This window comes from Muntiacus reevesi, chromosome 4 (genome assembly GCF_963930625.1).
Source record: "Muntiacus reevesi chromosome 4, mMunRee1.1, whole genome shotgun sequence".
NCBI classification, from domain to species: Eukaryota; Metazoa; Chordata; class Mammalia; order Artiodactyla; family Cervidae; genus Muntiacus; species Muntiacus reevesi.
The window spans coordinates 155,279,491-155,301,105 of record NC_089252.1 but is presented as its reverse complement, the minus strand read 5'-3'; the positions used below and the strand labels follow the sequence as shown (position 1 = coordinate 155,301,105).

General features: G+C 35.9%; 1 protein-coding gene across 1 annotated transcript in view; it reads left to right on the top strand.

Moving 5' to 3' along the window:
• The window catches only part of CNTN1 (contactin 1), a 401,067-nt gene that overhangs the window by 278,258 nt on the left and 101,194 nt on the right, over positions 1 to 21,615 (top strand). Inside the window, exon 15 of the mRNA XM_065932171.1 lies at positions 12,884 to 13,004. Within this exon, the coding sequence (XP_065788243.1) occupies positions 12,884 to 13,004 (121 nt within the window). The remainder of the gene's footprint in view (positions 1 to 12,883; positions 13,005 to 21,615) is intronic.

Below are 21,615 nucleotides of genomic sequence, written 5' to 3'. Positions count from 1 at the left end.
ATTATATAAATTGTTCAGAGACTTTGCCACAACTGGAACTCTAGGCTCAATTTTTTTCATTTCTTATTCTGTGACTCTGAATCAATGATTAAGCCTCTCTAAGTTTCATATTTCCCCATTGGTAAAATTTTATTAGTAATTCACCTACTTCATTACTTACTTCACTGGGTTTGCAACATGGGTTACTTCATAGTATTTTTGTGAGAATTCAATGAGAGAATGCCTATAAAGTGCTTGGCACAAGATCTGGCAAATTGTAAGTGGTTTATTATTAATACTTTTTATAGTAGAGCAATCATTCTTCATTGAAAATTCCAGAAGATTTTACCAGATAGTTTTGTTTGGTTACAGATCTCATTTTTCATGATTTATATTTTGCACTGCTTGCTGTACTGCATACCTAGTCTGAGACAAAAGATTCTAGGTATTTCCTCAGTGAGGAAAATGGAGAGGTAAGAAATAGTCAATATTTTATTGAATGCCTGTTTGGCAAGCATTGGGCCTAATGTTTTTCCTATATTTCTCAGTCGATCTTCATAGCAATTCTCTGTGGAGCATATATTATTGTGATTGTCTCAGTTTATAAGATGAGGAAGCAGCATTTGAAAGGTTAAGTAACTTATCCAAAGTCATATAACTTGCTGGGGGTAGAGGGTTTGAAACCAAGGTGGTTTAATTGCAGAGCCTGTGGTCCTCACCACTTCAGTTTCCAATCCATTGTCTGGTACTCAAGTCTATATCTATTTAAATAATCTCCCTCCCATTATGTGCAACACTTTTAGACAGCAGTTGAACAACAGCTCTACTCCTAACTTATTCTATATCTTGTTTAATGAACTGTGTAAAAATTTCATTCACTTTTGGTTGCGCTGGGTCTTTGATGTGTGCAGGCTTCCTCTAGTTCAGGTGGTGGGGTGGTGGGGCTGCTCTTCACTGTGATGCATGCACTTCTCATTGCAGTGGCTTCTCTAGTTGTGAAGCAGAGGATTTAGGCATAGGGACTTTGGTAGTTATGGCCTGGGGGCTCTAGAGCACGTGCTCAGTAACTGTTTATTTGCCCCCCGGCATAGTGGAATCTTCCCAGACCAGGATCAAACACATGTCCTCTGCACTGGCAGGCAGATTCTTATCCCCTGTAACAACAGGGAATTTTTATGTTCACTCAAAATTATCCAAATTACTTTATTCTCCCTATACTTTTAGCAAACTTTTTGTACATAGTAAGTCAAGTCTACAGAGTTTCAGGTGGTTCTTAATGATCTCCTTTAGCAAGATAGGTTATATGTGTGTTTACAGGTGTGCGCCCATGCATTTGTTCTGACTGCATAGACAACATTCAAAAAAGACAGATTTTTTTACCCTAAGGCTAAAAAGAAATATTAATTCTACTGAAAAATGTGTTTAAGTTTGAAATACATATATCTCATACTAGAAGGTATTATGAATTTGAACAGATATTTTGCTTCTGTGTGTATGAAAAGAGAGTAACAATAATAAAAAGGAAGTCATTATTTTTCTTTTAATTTCATTGGTTCTCTGTCATTGTTAAGCAAGAAGGTAATCACTGTCCAGAGTAATGGGGTAACAGATATCTGTGGAAAAGGAGCATTAGACCACAATCCAGGCAAATAAATCAAATTAGATCTGAAGGAACAGAGCAGAAGACCAAGCAGGCACAGTGAGATGATGTGAGCTCTAAAGTGATGGTTCTCAACCAGGAACAGCTTTTCTCCTCAGGGAAATTGGCTCATATTTGGGGACATTTTTGGTTGTCACAACTGAGGGGAGTTGTTGTATTATTGGCACCTGTCTAGCATGGGTGCTGCTAAATGTCCCAAAATGATGAAGAAAATTCACAACAGAAAATTATCTTGACCGGACTGTCTATCTGGTCGAAGTTGAGAAATGCTCTTCTCAAGGGAGATTTAAAAAAAAAAAAAAAAAAGACAATAAAATGACTGAAAAGTCTTAAGCATGGTATGTTGGAAACAAGGAGAAGTTATATTATTTTGAACCGATGAGAGTGCTGAAAGCAAAGGAATTGTAAGATATATAAAGATATATGAATCATTTTTCAAAATAGGTTGAATGTATTTTGTGAATTTAAGTCTCTGAAATTCTGATGAATGGTGGCAGAAAGAAATATGTAAAAATTCCCCTGACAAAGTTCTATGACCTACAAACAACTCAAAGTGTCAGTTACCTCTGCCCAAATTGTTTCTCTGCTAACACTAATTAATTGGAAAAGAGAATTCTATCATACCTCATCCTGTATGAATTTCCTCAAACTCCCTTTCACTACCCTAAAAAGCCTCCTTATAGCATGTTTTACATTTTGCCATTTTCCCCCAGTAAACGTGGAGGTAGGTAGGGTCCTGTGCTCACTAGATGTATCTATACTTAGGTTGGCTTTTTCTGTATCATCACACTTCCAGGGTAGAGATCATGCCAACTAGTTATTCTCTGAGAGTTCCACAGTCTAGTCTTTAGGAAGCATTTGTTAAAGATCATGCTCATTTCAGTTCATTCACTCAGTCCAGCTCTTTGCAACCCTATGGATTGCAGCACGCCTGGCTTCCCTGTCCATCACCAACTGCCGGAACTTACTCAATCTCATGTTCATCCAGTCCAACCATCTCATCCTCTGTCATACCTTTCTCCTCCTGCCTTCAATCTTTCCCAGCATCAGGGACTTTTCTAATGAGTCATTTCTTCACATCAGGTGGCCAAAGTATTTGAGCTTCAGCTTCAGTATCAGCCCTTGCAATGAATATTCAGGACTGATTTCCTTTAGGATTGACTGGTTTGATAGCCTTGCAGTCCAAGGGACTCTCGAGAGTCTTCTCTAACACCACAGTTCAAAAGCATCAATTCTTCGGTGCTCAGCTGTCTCATATCTCTACATGATTACTGGAAAAATCATAGCTTTGACTAGATAGACCTTTGTTGGCAAAGTAATAAATAGAATTAAGCATATATGGCTGCCAAGTCTTTATTCTTCAGAAATGCATTGGCTTGGAAAAATTTCCAAAAATTCATTCAAAATTAAAATCTCATTTGTTTTATGTAAAACTCCTTGCCTGCTTAACAATCACTGGAGTAATTATTCTAGCTCTTTATGCTTGCAAAATATACTGTGTATATAGAAATACATATATAAAATAAAAGCGAAAATAAGCATAAACTTTTGGTGTCTTAGGAATTTTATTTTACATTTTCACGTTGTTGATTTTGATGTTTTATTTATTATATCACACTAGAAGTATACTATTTTGTCATTATCTATCATATTCCCAAAAATAAAACTAACTTTTTTAAAAATCTAGTTTTTAAAAACAGAACATTGCCTAAAGATCTAGAATTCCGCTGTGGTTTTGCCCTTGACAAATTATATGGCCTTCAGCAAAGCAATCTCTTTGAGCCTCAGGCTTCTCATCTGTCATATGAGGAAGTTGGGCCACAGCAGAAATTTTAAAAAAGAGCAACAGAAGGCTTTTAGCAGCAGAATTCTTTTCCCAAAGAAAAGTTAAATTTAAATTAGAACTCAAATACATATCCAAGGCGAAGTTAAAATTACTCTGACTGGAGAAATTGTATGTACAATTTCTGAGAATCTGTTTGTGAGGATTTCACTTTTGTAGGAGCCCAAAAACCTAACCGTAGGGTCTCTCACATCTTCCTATCCCAAAACACATCTTGTTCTGATTCCTTTTTTCTACCAAGCAATCCATGAAGGTTTTGGAACCCTAAGGCTAATGGAAAGCAATTCAAAACCATACAAATTAAGCAATGTTCCAAGGGTTATGGGTGCTAAACCTAAGGCTTTCATGGTTTTGTCCATCATTTAAAATGCTTAGTAGACATTTCCTTCCTTGTGAGTTTTAATTTAAAATGATCCAATTGATCAAAATTGAACTCTTCAGCCATCAGAATAGCCAAATTTAGGGATAGTCAATGTTCCATTGATCCTATAAGTACTGGGCAACATCTTAGTAGTTGTCCTAAATGATTTCCCTAATATATTTAAGTGTGTATATTTGTTATGACAATACTCATTTTCATAAATTTTTTGTAAACCCTATCTTTTCTAGTGTTTTTTTTTTTTTAACATTCAAGCAAATTTAGGGCTGATACATTACTAAAAAAACACTAACTTGAATATGTTAATTATACCATGTGTGAAAATGAAAATTTTGTAATTAAGATAATGGCCTTACTTTTTTGGAGATTCAACTTAATGTTTTAAGAAATGAATTATAGTATCAGCAATTTATTTTTTAAGGTTCAACACTAGATAGACACATAACTTGATACATGGATTAAAGCAAATATGGCAAGAAGTTTGTAATTGTTGAATCCAATTGGTTAGTATATGGATGGCCATTGTACTATTCTATTTTCTTATGCTTGAGTGTTTAAATAAGTTAAAAAAGAAAATAATAACAAAATTGTATTTTTCCTGTGGTGAGAAAATATCCACTGTTGCCTACTAAACTATGAACCTTTGTTTGATCCATGAAGTACTACTTTGGCAGCAGCCTAACTTGGTGAAAATAGGTTAACTATTGAGCCTTCTTTGTTGTTGTGGTTGGTCACTAAGTTATGTCTGACTCTTTTGTGACTCCATGAACTGTACCCCACCAGGGCTACATTCTCTGTACTTGGGATTTCCCAGAAGAATACCAGAGTAGGTTGCCATTTCCTTCTCCAGGGGATCGTCCCAACCCAAAGAATGAACCTGGGTCTTCTGCTTGGCGGGAGGATTCTTTACCACTGAGCCACCTGGGAAGTCTTCTACCAGTAGCTTAAATTAAAATCTCAAATTCCTTATCCATAAAATAGAAAGATTAACTATATCTCCCTGAACATTATGCAAATTAAATAAGAAAACATATTTAAAGTAGCTAGCACATTGCTAAGCATCTAGCCTAGTGTGTGTGTATGCTCAGTCATGTCTGACTCTTTGTGACCCTATAGGCTGTCGACCACCAGGCTCCACTGTCCGTGGGATCCTCCAGGCAAGGATACTGGAGTGGGTTGTCATTTCCTCCTCCAGGGGAACTTCCTGGCCTGGGGAATGAACCCAAGTTTCCTGCACCTCCTGCATTGGCAGGCAGATTCTTTACCACTAAGCCAAGCATCTAAAGAGCCTTCAATAAGTTAGATCAAATATTAGTAGTTCACAGTAGCAACAGCTACGGCAGTAGTAATAGTTGAAGTTGTACTAGCATTCTTAATAGTGGTATTAGTAGCAGCAGCAGTAGTATCCTAGCAAAAGCAACAGTGGTAGTGGTTGCAGTAACAGTAGTGTTGTGACCTCATCTCTAAAATAAAGTTAAGAATAGTACCTCTCTCCCAGGGTGGTGGTTGTAAATGAATTTGCACATGCAAAGTATTTGTATTAGCCTCTGGCACCTCTAAAACCCTTACTAAATATTTGTTGTTGTGTTGATAATGGTGGTGGTAAAGTTTGCAGTTGCATCTGATGAGTTTTCTACAGTTATCCCTTCTTTAACCTAGCAAGCCAAAAGTAAAAAAGAAAAATATTTTTCATAGATATAGCATGTTTCATACATATTTATTAATTTTCCTTATAGGTTTCTAGAATATTCTCTTTAAAGACTATGCTTTTTTCCAACCTTCTATATTTGTCTCTTCATTCTGAACTTCAGTGGAACAAGAGAGATGTTTCTATAGAGACATTGTGAGTTCTAAGCTTTATTCAGACCTTGTACATACATATGATTTAGCATATTTCTTTGTTCATTATGGTTAATTGAATCTTTTAATACAACATAGTAATTCAGAATCATTTATACTACAGGAATGATTTTTCAAAGTTAGTTCATGGGAGAGGGGGAAGGAAGGAAGGGGCATTTATATTTTGGAAGTCTTTTGACTTAAACTTGGGAAATTTCTCAGCGGTAAACCACATATACACTTTGGAACATCCTTGAGCTGTGCTATCACAATTTCCAGTATGTGATTCAACCCTCCTCATATGAAGGGAAGCATTTTGTAATTCAGCCAAGCAGTGGTTTGTAGTGAAAATATAGAGAGCATTTGTATCTAATTTGCGGCGAGAATGTGCTGAGAGCCATGATCTTTACTTGCTTTGTAAGCGTTCTGTCAACCACTGAGAACCTCAACTTCTCCTGAGGTATGGAAAGTGCTAGCACCATTTATAAAAACTTCAGCAAAGCTTTTGTACATACGCAACTCTATTGGAAGTGATATAGTATATTTTTTCTTTGCTTTCCTTTTGAGGTGTTTCAATGCCACACCTTCACCAAAAATAGACCAGATGAGAATAAATGCTAAAGTACCTTATTACTGCTTTATGTGAGTAGACCTATCATTAGCTACCTAAGTCCTAATGTTTAAAACGGGGCTGACACTTAAAATGAGTTTAGCATTAAACTTTCAGAATAGTTTAATTAAAAGTATTTAAGGAGTTAATTCTAAAGATTCAGTAAGTATAACTTTAATATGATATTTTAAGACGTAAAATAGTTTGTGTTTTTCATTGCATGTGGAAAGTATAAAAAAAGTATCACCACATTATTCCTCTCAGAATTAAGTAGAGTGAATATAAAGAAGCAATATGCTTCAAACTGAGATTTGGGGAGGAAATTATAGCAACTTCATTAAAAGAAGATTATTAGGTATATAGCATTCAAGTATTTTACGCAGGGTAGTTATGGTTCCACAATTTTTTAAAATTATTTTTGCCTTCATTTTTTTATTATAAGGTGGATTTAAAAAAAAATAATTTCTGAAGTGTTTCATTTTTTAAAATTCTAGTCTAATCACATAGTTCATTGAAATAGCCAGAGTTTAACAACAGGATTATCTTTCATTAGATACATGAAGCAACCAAAGTAGTGAGTTCACATAATAAAAGCATATAATAGATCTAAGTGCTTTTTACTTCATGCAAACATTATTCTTTCTCAAATATAGCTATTATCTTGCGTCATAATAGTGTTAAACTGTTTTATTTAATATATTTACATTACTGAATATTTAGTGTCAAAATTCAGTCTATTAAGGATGTAAAAGTACATCAGTCTGTTTTATAAATATATAGTAATTAATTATTTTTATTTTACTATAGTTACTTTACATTATTTTTTCTCACTGGAATTTTCTTGAAAAATATGTGCCAGTTAGCCTCTATGATGGCTCAAGAAAAACTCTTCTATTATTACCTTCCCCGTATACACAATTTTACTCTGTATTTACTTCAAATATTTTTTAAAAGAGTTATAAATAATAAAATAATATTTCTTTACTTCTTCTCTTAGATGATTCCACTTATTAGGAATATGAGGAGTTGGTTATGAGGAATTGGCCAACTACAAAGTTAGGCAAGTCCCCAAGGCAATCTTCAGTTCTGAAACCAACTACAAGTTCCAAGAGTTGCCAAAACCACCCTAGCTTTGATTTTCTAGAATTGAAAGCTATTATGCTCATGATTACAATGTATTACCTGAATCCTGCTGCTACTGTTTAGTCACTAAGTTATGTCTGACTCTTTGCTACCTCATGTAATAACATCCAGATTAAAATCAGCCAAGGGAAGAAGTGCATGGGGTAGAGTCCAGAAGATGCACCAAACATAGAGCCTCCATTGTTCTCTCCCCATGGAATCAAGATGCGTTACTGTATCGCTTGGGTGTGTGGTAATATGCACAGAGTGTTGCCAACCAGGGAGTCTTTCTTGAGCTTTGATGTCCAGAGATTTAGTTGGGGCTTAATCATATCAGCATTGATTGATTGCCCAAATATAATAGTTAATCTCAATCTCTAAATTGATGGTTACTATATGACTCAAAGCCGATACTTGGAGAAGGCAATGGCAACCCACCCAAGTACTCTTGTCTGGAAAATCCCGTGGATGGAGGAGGCTGGTAGGCTGCAGTCCATGGGGTCGCGAAGAGTCGGACACAACTGAGCGACTTCACTTTCACTTTTCACTTTCATGCACTGGGGAAGGAAATGGCAACCCACTCCAGTGTTCTTGCCTGGAGAATCCCAGGGATGGGAGCCTGGTGGGCTGCCGTCTATAGGGTCACACAGAGTCGGACACGACTGAATTGACTTAGCAGCAGCAGCAGCAGCAGCAGCAAACCACTACTAGAGGTCACAATGTTCATCTTTTGGGCATGGCCAGCCCCTACTCTAAAACTACACAGTTGCAGCTAATGGCCACCCTAAATCACATGATTAGAACTATTTAGTATGACCCAAGATAATCAGGCAAAGAAAGATACTAGAGATTGCCTTCCAGAAGCTGAGGGAAAGGCAAACCTCTGTTTGTAAATTTGTGATTTGCATTACAAATTTTGAATCTGTAAAGGCTTAATTTTTTTTTTCTTTTTTGGTAAAGGCTTAATTCTTTGCAACAGATAATTGTCATTGTTGTCTAGTTGTTAAGTCATGTCTGACTCTTTAGACCCCGTGGACTACAGCCTGCCAGGCTCCTCTGTCCACCAGATTTTCCAGGCAAGAATAATGAAATGGGTTGCCATTTCCTTCCCCAGGGGATCTTCCCAACTCAGGAACTAAACCTGTGTCTCCTGCAATATAGGCAAATTCTTTACCACTGTGCCACCAGGGTAGCCTGTAATACAGATATGGGTGGTTGTAAAACTTGGAGGGTCCATTTTCTTATATGTCAACTGCATTCTTTCCTCTATAAATTTACGTGTTATTCCTAAAATGTTTATATTTATTCATGAAATTAGTTTACAAATAATTTGAAATATATTATTAATTGACAGTTGATCTCATATATATGGACAGCAACAGTTGTTCTTGGTTCAGCTATTTTATCTTATAATATGATCATTATCTTACCTGAAAAATCACATGAAATTACTAAAAGAATTTATTAAAAACATTGTAGATAATAACTTTTAATTCATTTATGCAATATTTATTTGCTGAATTCCTCTTATATGTCAGATATCACAATATGTAATTTCTATATAAGAATAAAGAAGTCCTAAGTTGTTTCTCAAAGAATTACAGTTTAGTAGAAGAAATTTGTCCCATCACTTCATGGGAAGTAGATGGGGAAACGGTGGAAGCTGTGTCAGACTTTATTTTTGGGGGCTCCAAAATCACTGCAGATGGTGATTGCAGCCATGAAATTAAAAGACGCTTACTCCTTGGAAGGAAAGTTATGACCAATCTAGAGAGCATATTAAAAACAGAGTCATTACTTTGCCAACAAAGGTTCGTCTAGTCAAGGCTATGGTTTTTCCAGTGGTCATGTATGGATGTGAGAGTTGGACTGTGAAGAAAGCTGAGCGCCGAGAAATTGATGCTTTTGAACTGTGGTGTTGGAGAAGACTCTTGAGAGTCCCTTGGACTGCAAGGAGATCCAACCAGCTCATCCTAAAGGAAATCAGTCCTGGGTGTTCATTGGAAGGACTGATGCTGAAGCTGAAACTCCAAAACTTTGGCCACCTCATGCAAACAGTTGACTCATTGGAAAAGACCCTGATGCTGGGAGGGATTGGGGGCAGGAGGAGAAGGGGATGACGGAGGATGAGATGGCTGGATGGCATCACCAACTCGATGGACATAAGTTTGAGTAAACTCTGGGATTTGGTGATGGACAAGGAGGCCTGGTGTGCTGTGATTCATGGGGTCACAAAGAGTCGGACATGACTGAGCGACAGAACTGAACTGAACTGAACTGAGAAGAAATTAAAAGCTAAACAATTAGAGTAGAAAGGAATAGTTACAATGAAAATATACAAGAAACAACTTCCTAACTGGGACTTTGGATTCCAGAGGAGAAAGGAGCAGCTAACAACTTGAAGCTATCCAAGTGATAGAAGTGGGAAATGAGAGAATCCAGGCAATGGAAACAATATGTAAACAAAGGTCTGTAGAAAAGAGAACACACAGTAACGTGTAAGTTACTGGGGCCCAGGAAGTGGGAAAGGAAGTAGCAAGAATGTGTACTTCATCCTGACACCAAAGTAAGTCTCATCATGTGCTTACAAAATGCTGCAATTGTGATGGACTGTATGAATTTGCTACCCTAACTCTGCTTGTAGCTAAAAAGTAAGTACATATTATCTCAAGATGCGATGTCAGAAGTCTTAATAAGCATGCCGACTTGTTCATTCAGATGATGTACTTTTGGTCTTCTGTTCCTGGCACTGCTGTGCTGGTCCTAGAGATATAGCATATACAGCTGTACATGAGTAACACAGGGATACAAGGGTGAATAAAATAGGAAAGGTTTTTCCTTCAGGGAAACCAACTTTAATCATATAATTATATAAATATTTTACTGAAATGAGATATACAATTTCACATTAAGTAAATTGTGCTGTAGCAAAACATAACAACAGAAAGTAGAAGGACTCCCTTAGGGAAATGATTTGACCTGATTCTGGTGGGGCAGGGTAAGTGTTATTTTGGTGAAGATGGGGAAAGCGTAGGATATAAGGGGACCAAATCCAGGAGAGGAAACAATTGGAGAACAAGAGATAAAAGATAACAAGATACATTAAGCCCTAAAAAGGGGATGTTCTGGAAAGCAGAGTGTAAGTGAAATGGTGGCGCTTGGTGAGCTGGAATATTGGACAGAATTTAGAGAATGGATCCAGGTTGACCATCATACCACTTACAGCTTTTATTCCAAGAAGGGGAATATTTTTAAAGATTTTTGTTTGTTTTTATAGAAAGGGATGATTTGATCATATTTGCATTTTTAAAAGGTCACTGTGGGAGCCAAGTGGAGAAGAGAATAAATGGGACTAGGGTGGAAGTCATGACCAAACAGGATATAGTAGTTCAATGACAGATATTGATAGCTTGGACAAAGGCAGAGGAATGGTGATGAAGAGAATGGGATAAATTCAATAATTGATATGATGGAATTGAGACTGAAGAAGAGAAAGGGTTGAGAATTTTCTCAAAATTTCTGGAAAATGTGCTATCACAGATGACAAGAAAAGTTGAGTTTTGGGGGAAGGAAGGTCAAATGCTATCAGAAATCATGCAAAATGAGTTTAAGAAACAGGAACCAGCTTGAAATGGATTGAGGAGTAAGAGGTAAATAAATGGCAAAAGCTAAAAATAGAAAGTCAGATTGTGATGATTAGGTATGGTCAGGATGCACGCAATCATATAAGAATTAAGCAGCTTAACATAAGGAAAGAAGAATAGTTGATCGTTTCTAGAGGAAATAAGAAAGAGCTGTGAGAAGTAAGATATGGGACTTGGAACAAGTGCCAACAGGGAGGGAGCTGGGAGAAGTAAAGGTCACTGAGGAATCCTTAATAAAAGTATGACCGATAGGACTTTTAAGAATAGAAATATGTATTGGATGATAATTGCTCTACTTTGTGGGATACAAACAGTTCCTTGAACTTCAACTCTCCTGTAAACCTACTTTGCTAGGGGAAACTTTGTGTTAGTAGGTTTCAAGGCAAAGTAGAGAAAGGGCTGGTCCAAGGCTCCTAAGTATGGCAGAAAACAAATGGACAAGAGAACAGAGGGAAAGAAACCCCCTACCTTAGGAATGCAAAGAAATCTTGAAATCTGGGCTTTTACCCAATTTAGACCTCAAGGAGTAGGAAGATCTACAACTAACATGAAGTTGTTTTATCTCTAGCTATGTTTTTACTGAAACTGGCCAACCGAAAGGAATAAGATGTGTGACCACTGACCAGATATTTTATGGAGATAGTAGTATTCTGTTACAATTAACTGAATCAATCTGTTCAGATTATAACTAAATTCTTAATTAATCTTATTAATCAAGCAAGGATTGCAACCCAAATACTTTCTAAGACCAGCAGGAAATTTAATATATAAAGGGCCCACTGGCAGAACAAATGGTGAAGCAGAGTATTCATTTTACATACAGTCATTAAATAATCAAAATTTAAAATTAGCAAGTATGTCATATAAAAGAAGCAATGCCTTCATGAAAAATTGACTTAACCATTAGTTTTTCATCCTTTTATCTATCTGGCTATCTATGATTGCAATAGTAAATCAATATTTTTGATTCACAGGAAAACCAAATGTCTGTTTAAAAACTGAATTTTCCATATTTATCTCTTGGAGATAATGAGCATGGACTATGTTATACTTCTCCTACCAAACAAAGTAACTGTAGTTAAATTACTTGGATGCTCTGTCTCACTTTTATCTTTAATAAAATGTGCAAACTAGGACTCATCTCATAGTACTGTCCATAGAAGAGAATGGAATGAGAAAAACTGTACAGAGGAGACTTTTGATAAATATTAGCTATTTTTAGAAATTGCATTGAAATGGTACCTTATCATTCACAAGCAAAATTCTTTAAGCCTCTTTCAAAAAATATATGTTAAACACTATTCTAAGCACTGGGCGTAGAGCAGTGAACAAGACAAAAGTCCTTCCGCACATGGAGCTTTTATTTTGGCCCAAACGGAACATATTAGTAGAATTGTCCATTTTAACGTTTTCTACACACTTTCATTATCATTGTAAAATGAACTGTGACACATCTTGAAATTAATGATTCTTCATAGCCAAAGAGCATGTATGTGTCCTCATTGATATTCAACATCAATATCGAGTTTCATCCTGTAGGTTTTTTCAAAAGGACCTCTGATTATAAGAATAACAGGATGCTAAAGACAGGGGAGCTAAAATGGACCTTAAGTAATTCTATTTTTTGCTTCAGATACCAAAGCCCAGAGTTTAAGTAACATAAGAACACACTGTCAGTTAGCACATCCAGAACAGATGCCTTTTAATGGCTTCAGTTCGTTAGGGGAAAATGTACCTCTCACATCCTAAATGCCACTTAATTGGTGAAAACGTTACTGATTTGAATGACTGCTGGTTTTACCGACAGCTGGATTCCAATGGGGAACTGCTCATCCGCAACGCCCAGCTGAAACACGCTGGGAGGTACACGTGCACCGCTCAGACCATTGTAGACAATTCTTCAGCCTCTGCTGACCTCGTTGTGCGAGGTAAGAGTTTCGACATTTTAGAATCCTAAAACCAAAGCTATTTGACTTGCATAAATATGTATAATTTTCTGGTAACTCTGGTACGAATTCTTATATATTTAGAGTCTCAATCTCTGAGAACAGCTCTTCACCCATGCCTAAGACTGATTTATGCCAGACAAGTAGTAAACAAAACTGATTTTGTTTGTTTTACTAACTACATATCGTCTAGAAACTTATACCGCATACCTCCTACTAAATGTTTGTGCTTTTAAACCTAGTACTTACCAGAAGTTCTCAGTTTCTGCTAATGTTTTTCGTGTTTGAGCAGCGTTTCCTTTTTTAATCTTTTATGGAAAAAAATATACTGGTGATGTTTATTATAACCTCAATTGTTTTTTTTTTTAATTAATTAGTTTATTTTAATTGGAGACTAATTACTTTACAATATTGTAGTGGTTTTGCCATATATTGGCATGAATCAGCCATGGGTGTACATGTGTCCCCATCCTGAACCCTCTTCCCACCTCCCTCCCCATCCCATCTCTCAGGGTCATCCAGTGCACCAGCCCTGAGCGCCCTGTCTCATGCATTGAACCTGGGCTGGTGACCTGTTTCACATATGATAGTATACATGTTTCAATGCTTTTCTCTCAAATCATCCCACCCGTGCCGTCTCCCAGAGTCCATAAGACTCTTCTTTACATCTGTGTCTCTTTTGCTGTCTCGCATATAGGGTCATTGTTACCATCTTTCTAAATTCCATGTATATGCATTAGTATACTGTATTGGTATTTTTCTTCTGACTTACTTCACTCTGTATAATATATAACCTCAATTATTAACACATTTGCCACTATCATCTTAGAATAAAAAATGCTTTGTACAGGTATCACGTTTCTATTTGTTGCTGATTTTCAGACCTGTGCTTTTGTTCTTATAAATGATTGAGAATGTGCTTGGATACATGCTTATTGAAAATCCCACCACTTTGCTACTGATCTCTGCTGTATAGCTGTGAGGCCAGCTCGAAACATGCCTCACTTTATTTAAAATTATTCATCTGCTCTTCACTCATTCACTAAAAGAATTGAAGACCATTCCTTTTAGCTAAGAACCTGAGAAGTTCCATACTGTGTGATGACTTCAACCTGTTTAGCTTGTGAATCTCTCTCCATTCTTGCTGACCAAATAGTCCACAGAAATATCCTAAGATTTTTACCTGTATTCCTTGATTCACAACATTCCTTGCACATACTGTTTTCATTGCTTGTTGCCCAAATCTTATCTATCCTTCAAGGTGAGGTGAAAGTTGCTCAGTCGTGTCTGACTCTCTGCGACCCCAAGGACTGTATAGTCCGTGAAATTCTCCAGGCCAGAATACTGGAGTGGGTAGCCTTTCCCTTCTCCAGGAGATCTTCCCAACCCAGGGATTGAACCCAGGTCTCCCACATTGCAGGCAGATTCTTTACCAGCTGAGTCACAAGGGAAGCCGTCCATCCTTCAAAGATTGGCTCAAAAGTACAAAACTCATGATTCATTTTTTTGATGCCCCAAATATTAGCCCTCTTTTCTAAACTCCATAACAATTACTATTTTCCCTAATGAGTTTTATAGCAATTTAAGTTGTGAAATTCACATATGCATTTTTATTAGTAATAATATTTAGTGAGCTGCAGAATGCTATCTCATAGCTTCATAGTTCTCTTTTTCCCACTGTCTCAATGGCATGTTAAAATTTTTATTTTTTCACACTTTACGTACTAAAATATTTATTGACCATTTTTATTGTACTTTTCAACAGTTTTTGCATAATCAGATAAATTATTAGTAAATGAGATGATACACATAGTTTGTAATATTACCCATACTAAATCCAGATCAAAAATATAATTTCACTCAATCTCATACATGTCCTGCATTTTCCTCTAGAGGAAAGGTAGTATGGAGTTCCCCAGTCTCACTCAGAAAATATTGAAAACCCTTTTATTCCAGTTAAATATATTCTTCAGTAAAGTATTAGAAGTCTAGCTGAAATTTCTTTATCCAAATAAACCTAGATATTTATTACACACAACCCTTATTGAAAATTAATTAAACTCCAAGGCTACAAAATGTTCAATTAAATAAAGTTCATTTAGGTTCAGTATTTCCATTAAGAGTATTTTATTTTCTTGGACATGTCTGAGAGTTATTTGGGAGAGGAATTATTCACTGTTTTTTGTAGTCAGACCACTTGCTGCTAAGCCGCTTCCAAGGATAGCCTATGTTTGCATTCAGTTGACTTTGTTTGCATGTTAAATGATTATCATTAGCATTGCAATAGGTGTGCTAAGTCACTTCCCTCGTGTCCAACTTTTTGTGACCCTATGGACTGCAGCCTGCCACCTCACCCCAGACTGCACTCTGTCCACGGGATTCTCCAGGCAAGAATACTGGAGTGGGCTGCCAGGCTCTCCTCCGGGGATTCTTCCTGACCCAGGGATCGAACTTGTGTCTCTTACGACTCTTGGAATTGGCAGGCGAGTTCTTTACCACTAGCACCACCTGGGAAGTCCTATCACAATAAGGGTTATATTATAATGTATGTACATTAGTGTCTTCATATAACTTAGATGTTTTTGTTGTTTAATCACTAAGTCATGTCATACTCTTTGCAGCCCCATGGATGGTAGCCCACCAGACACCTCTGTCCATGGGATTCCCCAGGCAAAAATACTAGAGCAGGTTGCCGTTTCCTTCTCTAGGGCATCTGTCTAACCCAGAGATTGAACCCCTGTCTCCTGAATTGACAGGCGGATTCTTTATAGATGAGCCATCAACACTGCAGTTAACTCCTGGTAGGCAGAGGGAAGAATAAGTTTTGCAGATATAGTTGAAGAATATTAATAATCTCGATCACTCTTACTAAGTAATTAATAATCATCATAGTGTGTATTTTTTATAAAAGTAAAAGCCAGTATAGAAATATATAGCAGTTATTATGTAAAAATATATTTTTTTACTTCTAAAGCCTTTTAGTTCTAAGAAAAATCACTTAAAACAGTGGGAACTGAGTTCCTGCACTATAACAGAATGTAGAAAAAATGATAGCCTAGTGGGTTACAGTCCATGCGTTGCAAAGAGGCAGATACAACTGAGCGACTTAAGCACAGCACATACAGATAAAAAGTATTGCTTAGCGCTGATGAAAGCTATAATATATATAATGTAAGCTATAATTATTCTCCAAATTTTATTTCTAATAAGAAATTCATTTTACATCAATAAAAATTTGAAATTCAAATAGTCAGATGCATTTCTGCATAGCTTATGTCGAAAATATATACAAAGTAGACCTTCAAATATGATTTATATATTTAAACATGGAATATAAAATTAAGGTTCTCTTTATTTCTTATAATAATGATGAGTAATGACATAGTATGACTTTAGTAATATAATTTACCCACCTCATTATGTTTTTTTATTTAGTCTAGGAAATCATAACCTGGAATCCATGGATAGGCTTCAAGCGGCCTATGGATCTCCTGAAGTTAAATGGAAAATTCCATGAATATCTAGATTGTCCTGGGGAGAGAATTTATCACTTTCATTAAATTTCCACAGCCAGCAAAGACCCAAAAAGCCACTTGTAGCTAAAAGACCAAGGAATTTAATCTATTATTCTTTTTATCCCATCTAGACCAAGATTCTCAAAAAAGAAAACATAAGGGATTATTTTTTAACCTCATGCTAGTAAAAAGCTAATGAATTTTGTGTAGTGAGGTCTAACAGCACATTTAGATTATAAATTGCTTTCAATCAATTTTCTCTCAACTTTTCAAGAATATATCTTTCTATAAATATAATAACCATGCTGTATATTAGATAATATATAAGAGCTTGCCAAATCTGAGGTAAATTAATGTCCAACAGCTTAGAAGGTAAAGAATCTGCCAGCAATGCAGGAGATCCTGGTTTGATCCCTTGGTCAGGGAGATCCCTTAGAGAAGGGAATGACTACCCACTCCAGCATTTTGCCTGGGGAATTCCGTGGACAGAAGAGCCTGGTGGGCTACAGTCCATGGAGTTACACAGAGTTGGACACAACCAAGTGACTAATGAACATACACAGTGCTAATTCACACTCAGATATCACTGATCTGAACTGAAGTTTCTAAAATTATGAGAATGTCTGTGCTGTGAGAGGGACAGTGAAGAGATTAGAGGGGAAAGTCATTTCCTTTTATGATCACTGAGAAAAAAATTTGACAGTATATCCATCTTAGTACATAAACTATTATGCCTTATCAGAAGGCTTAAACAAAAGTAGAAATATTCAGGGATAATTTGGACAACGTGGATCTTTTAGCCTATGTTCTCTTGTAGTAAATGAATACATAGTGAAAATTTTGTATCCCCCTTATATTCTGTGTGTGTGTGTGTGTGTGTGTGTGTGTGTGTGTGTGTGTGTGTATTTGCAAGCTTGAATGGGTGGTTGTGCATGTAAAACCTGATGAAAGTAATTTGTATGAGTGAAAAATGTATTTTAAGCTTGTGCCTTTCATCATCATTTTTAAATTGAGTTGAAAATGGAGGCAGTGAATTAATTAAACAAGAATGTTTCTAAATATAAAACTGAAATTAAATATAGATAAACACATAGCTGAAGGAAAATGTAATATTAGATCTGCTTTTGTAGGACTTTTTTACCCAGAGATAACTCACTTCCCCACTTATCCATTTAATGTGTGGTAGAACTGAGAAATAAAGCAGACAATAGCAATTGTTGCTAACTGAAAACAATTTATACAAAATGGCCCAATAATCAAATATAAATCATTGTCATTTTGTAGTAGTCACAAATGTTTACATGTAAAAACCTGTAGGACTTCAATTGCTTTACCCACTAGTTAAGTCCACAGATGCTCAAGGAAAGGAGACCATAAAAGTGACACATTGCCTATTTCTCCAGTTACACAATTTCAAGTTATGAGGTAGTACTGGCCATGGAATTTTCACTTTTGATGTCCAAAACTGCATTTTATACTAGTTCTTCCTTTTAGTTTGGAAATATTTCTCTTAGTATTTCTATAGTGTAGACATTATTCTTATAAAAGCAACCTTTATTTAAACAATGTTGTCCTGGAAGCCCAATATATAGAATTCAAGCTGCCCTGATTGAAAGAAATGAAAACTTTTTTTTTTTTTTTGGCAAAATGTTCACTCACTATTCTAAAAACTCACTAGAAACACAAAACATTTTAGATAAATCAATGAACATTCTTCATCACAGCCTTGGCAAATGTAAACGAATACTGTCTCTGAAATAGTGAGCATTCAGCACAGCCTTTAATTCCAACAAATTTAGATAAACCAAATATTGAACTATATAAAAAATGACAAGCCATAAAAATGAATCAGGGAGGATTAAAAACAAAACAATGTCTAGAGTCCATCAAGTACTCTAATCATCAGAATAAGAATAAAAATAATCATGCATAAATCTTTAGATAAATAAGAGAGGAAATGATAAAAATGAGTTGGAAATAAGATACTATGAAATGAAGTAGTTTGGGGGAAAAAAAGAACTACAAACAATAAACAGTCATTGGAAATATAAAATAAATCATCGGATGGGTTAAATAACAATTAGAGACAAATTAAGAAAAGATTAGGGACAGCGTTCATGGCAGTTTTCTTCATGATAGTCCAGCACTGGAAACAAATGCTCTTAAACACATGAGTGGTTAAACTGTGGAATACTAGTACTGTGGAATAGTATTCAGCAATAAGAAGAATCTATTAATGTGTGCCATTTGGATATATCTCAAGTGAATGCTGCTGCTGCTGCTGCTGCTAAGTCGTGTCAGTCGTGTCCGACTCTGTGCGACCCCATAGACGGCAGCCCACCAGGCTCCGCCGTCCCTGGGATTCTCCAGGCAAGAACACTGGAGTGGGTTGCCATTTCCTTCTCCAATGCAGGAAAGTGAAAAGTGAAAGTAAGTTCCCTCAGTCATGTCCAACTCTTCACGACCCCATGGACTGCAGCCCACCAGGCTCCTCCGTCCATGGGATTTTCCAGGCAAGAGTCCTGGAGTGGGGTGCCATTGCCTTCTCCAGAATGCTGCATGGAAAGCAGCCAATTTGTATACTCTATCATTCCATTTATTTAGCATTTTTGAAATGACAAAATTATAGAGATAGAGACTAGATTATCAGTTGTTATGACTTAAAGAGATTAAATGAAGGGGAGTAGCTGTAGCCATAAAAATGTAGTGCAGGGAATCCTTATAATGAGATTATTCTATAGCTTAACTGTGGTCATGGTTACTGAAGTCTACACATGTGATAAAACTAGAAGTTTCTTAGAAATAAACAAGCACACAGACACACAAACTAGTGAAATCTGTCCTACAAGGTTGATGGATAATATCAATGTCAATTTTCTGGTTGTGTTAATACATTTAGTTAGGCAAACTGCTGTGGTAAGTAAATGAATGAAGCGTATTCAGGACTTTCCTTCATTAATATTCACAATTGCGTGTGAATCTATAATTATCTCCAAAAATTTTTAACAAAAAAATCAATAAACATAAAACACACTGACAATATAAAGAAAATACCTATATGTTGGCTCTTTTTTCAAAAATAGCATAATAATACTAGGAAGCGTAGATCACGGCATACGCAGAAGTAATGTTTAAACAAGTGGCAGCTACTAAACTTCCTTCTGAGGAAGTTGATCCAAGCCTGGGAAGGAATAAGGGGGGCTGCAGCTTTGGGACCGAGGTTGAATTACCAAAGGCAGTAGGGGAGGATGTATTGCCTGTTTCTTCACCCAGAACCCTCCTTCACTCTTTTCCCCTGTGCATTACTGTATTCTCTTCAAGTGAGTATTGGATATATTTTTAAAGAATGTCATTATGGAGGGCATCAAATTAAAGCATTCCAGGGTAGCCAAATGTTTAAACCTGGCCTGAGTTGGCAAGTCTCTTTTCTTAATAAAACCACACGATGCTTGTGATGAAGTGGTCTTTAAATGGTTTTCAGAAATTATTGTTCTAGAGAATACATGGAAAATGGTTTGAAAGTCATATTGTTTTGTTTATAGAATGGATAAAGAACATTAGGAATGTGTTTCAGAAAGATAATAAGATCCTCTTTTCTGCCAGTTTATCCTGGGCAAACCAAATAGAAGTCTATCAACAAATAATTGAGAAAACAGTTATGAATATTTGGCTAGAAGTCAAGGAAGGGAGCTCTGATGTAAGGACAGGAATGTTATGGGAATGGAAGAAGGCAGTTCAGGTGGTGAGAAAAGAGTTAACTCCAGGTGGTTTTCCCTCACCCTCATATAATTTTAGCACAACTGCACTTTAAGCACTAAATCACACCACGGAAGATAGTCAGCTTCAAAAACTCTAAAATTAATCAAGAACCACTCAACCTATGTATCAACAGTAAGTAAAAAAATAGATACAAAATAAGATAAAATATTCCCCAACTAGAGCTAATATAAATGATATGATAAAAATATAACTAATATAAAAATGATAATTTTATAAGAGATTGTAATACCATTCTTGGTATTATGACATTTAAAGTAATTTGTAGATAATTTTAGTGAATTCTTTTCCTATTAGAGCATACACTGACATCAATTTAAAATCATGTATTAGTGAAAGAGGCAATTTCAGAATAAAACTTTAAAACACAGGCATGTATGATATAGCCAAGGGGATTTAGAACTCAAACAACTACAGATTGCTTAATAGCTAAAAGACCTTTATAGTCTAAAATTATTTTTAGTTAAACAAAAAAAGAACCAGCTATTAGACTTCAAATATTTTTAGACTTCTTATATAAGAAACCAAATTAAGATGCCTGATACAAATTTCCATTTTGTTGTTGTTTTTGTAATAAAGGTTGTACTTAATAGGTCCCATAAAAGTGTAGTTCAGGTTGCTTCATCAAGTAAGCTTTGGTGCACATCAACAGCCCTGTTATTTTTAGCAAAATATATTTCTAGAGGACTTAATACTTTTCAGTTAAAAAAAAAAGTGTCACTTATAAGGAAAGGTTTCTCAGGATTCATTTGACAGCACTTTTGGGAACATTTACGTGCTTGCCAAATTTAAATTCTCTTTTATGAGTGTACTTTTGGACAACATTCAAAAATGGGCCGTAAAATTAGGCCACAAAAGCAAGAAATTAAGCTTTGACGTCTGTGTTTTACTACTTTCTGTGGCATTTCTGCTGTATCATAAATATCCTTGGTAGTGCTACCAACTGTTAGCACCTTCCCGACACCTGGTTGAACATAACGTTTGTCACTAAAATTGCAAAAATAGAAAATGCACTCATGATTATTCTTTTCATATCTGCCCCTGCCCCACTTTTACATCTTAAATACCATATTAAACAACATTTCTTAATACAAGGCTGAGATTAAAAAACAAACAAAAGATAAAAAGACTTTGATTCTCTGAAACTTTTAGTCTGATTCTTACTACTAACCTATGCTATGTTAAATTTGGAAATGTTTTGGAAAAAGAATAACTGAAGTTAAAGTGGATAATACAAAACTATGCAAACCGTTGCATCCCCAAATCAAGTTTGTATTGTTATATTAGAAGCTTACATGCAT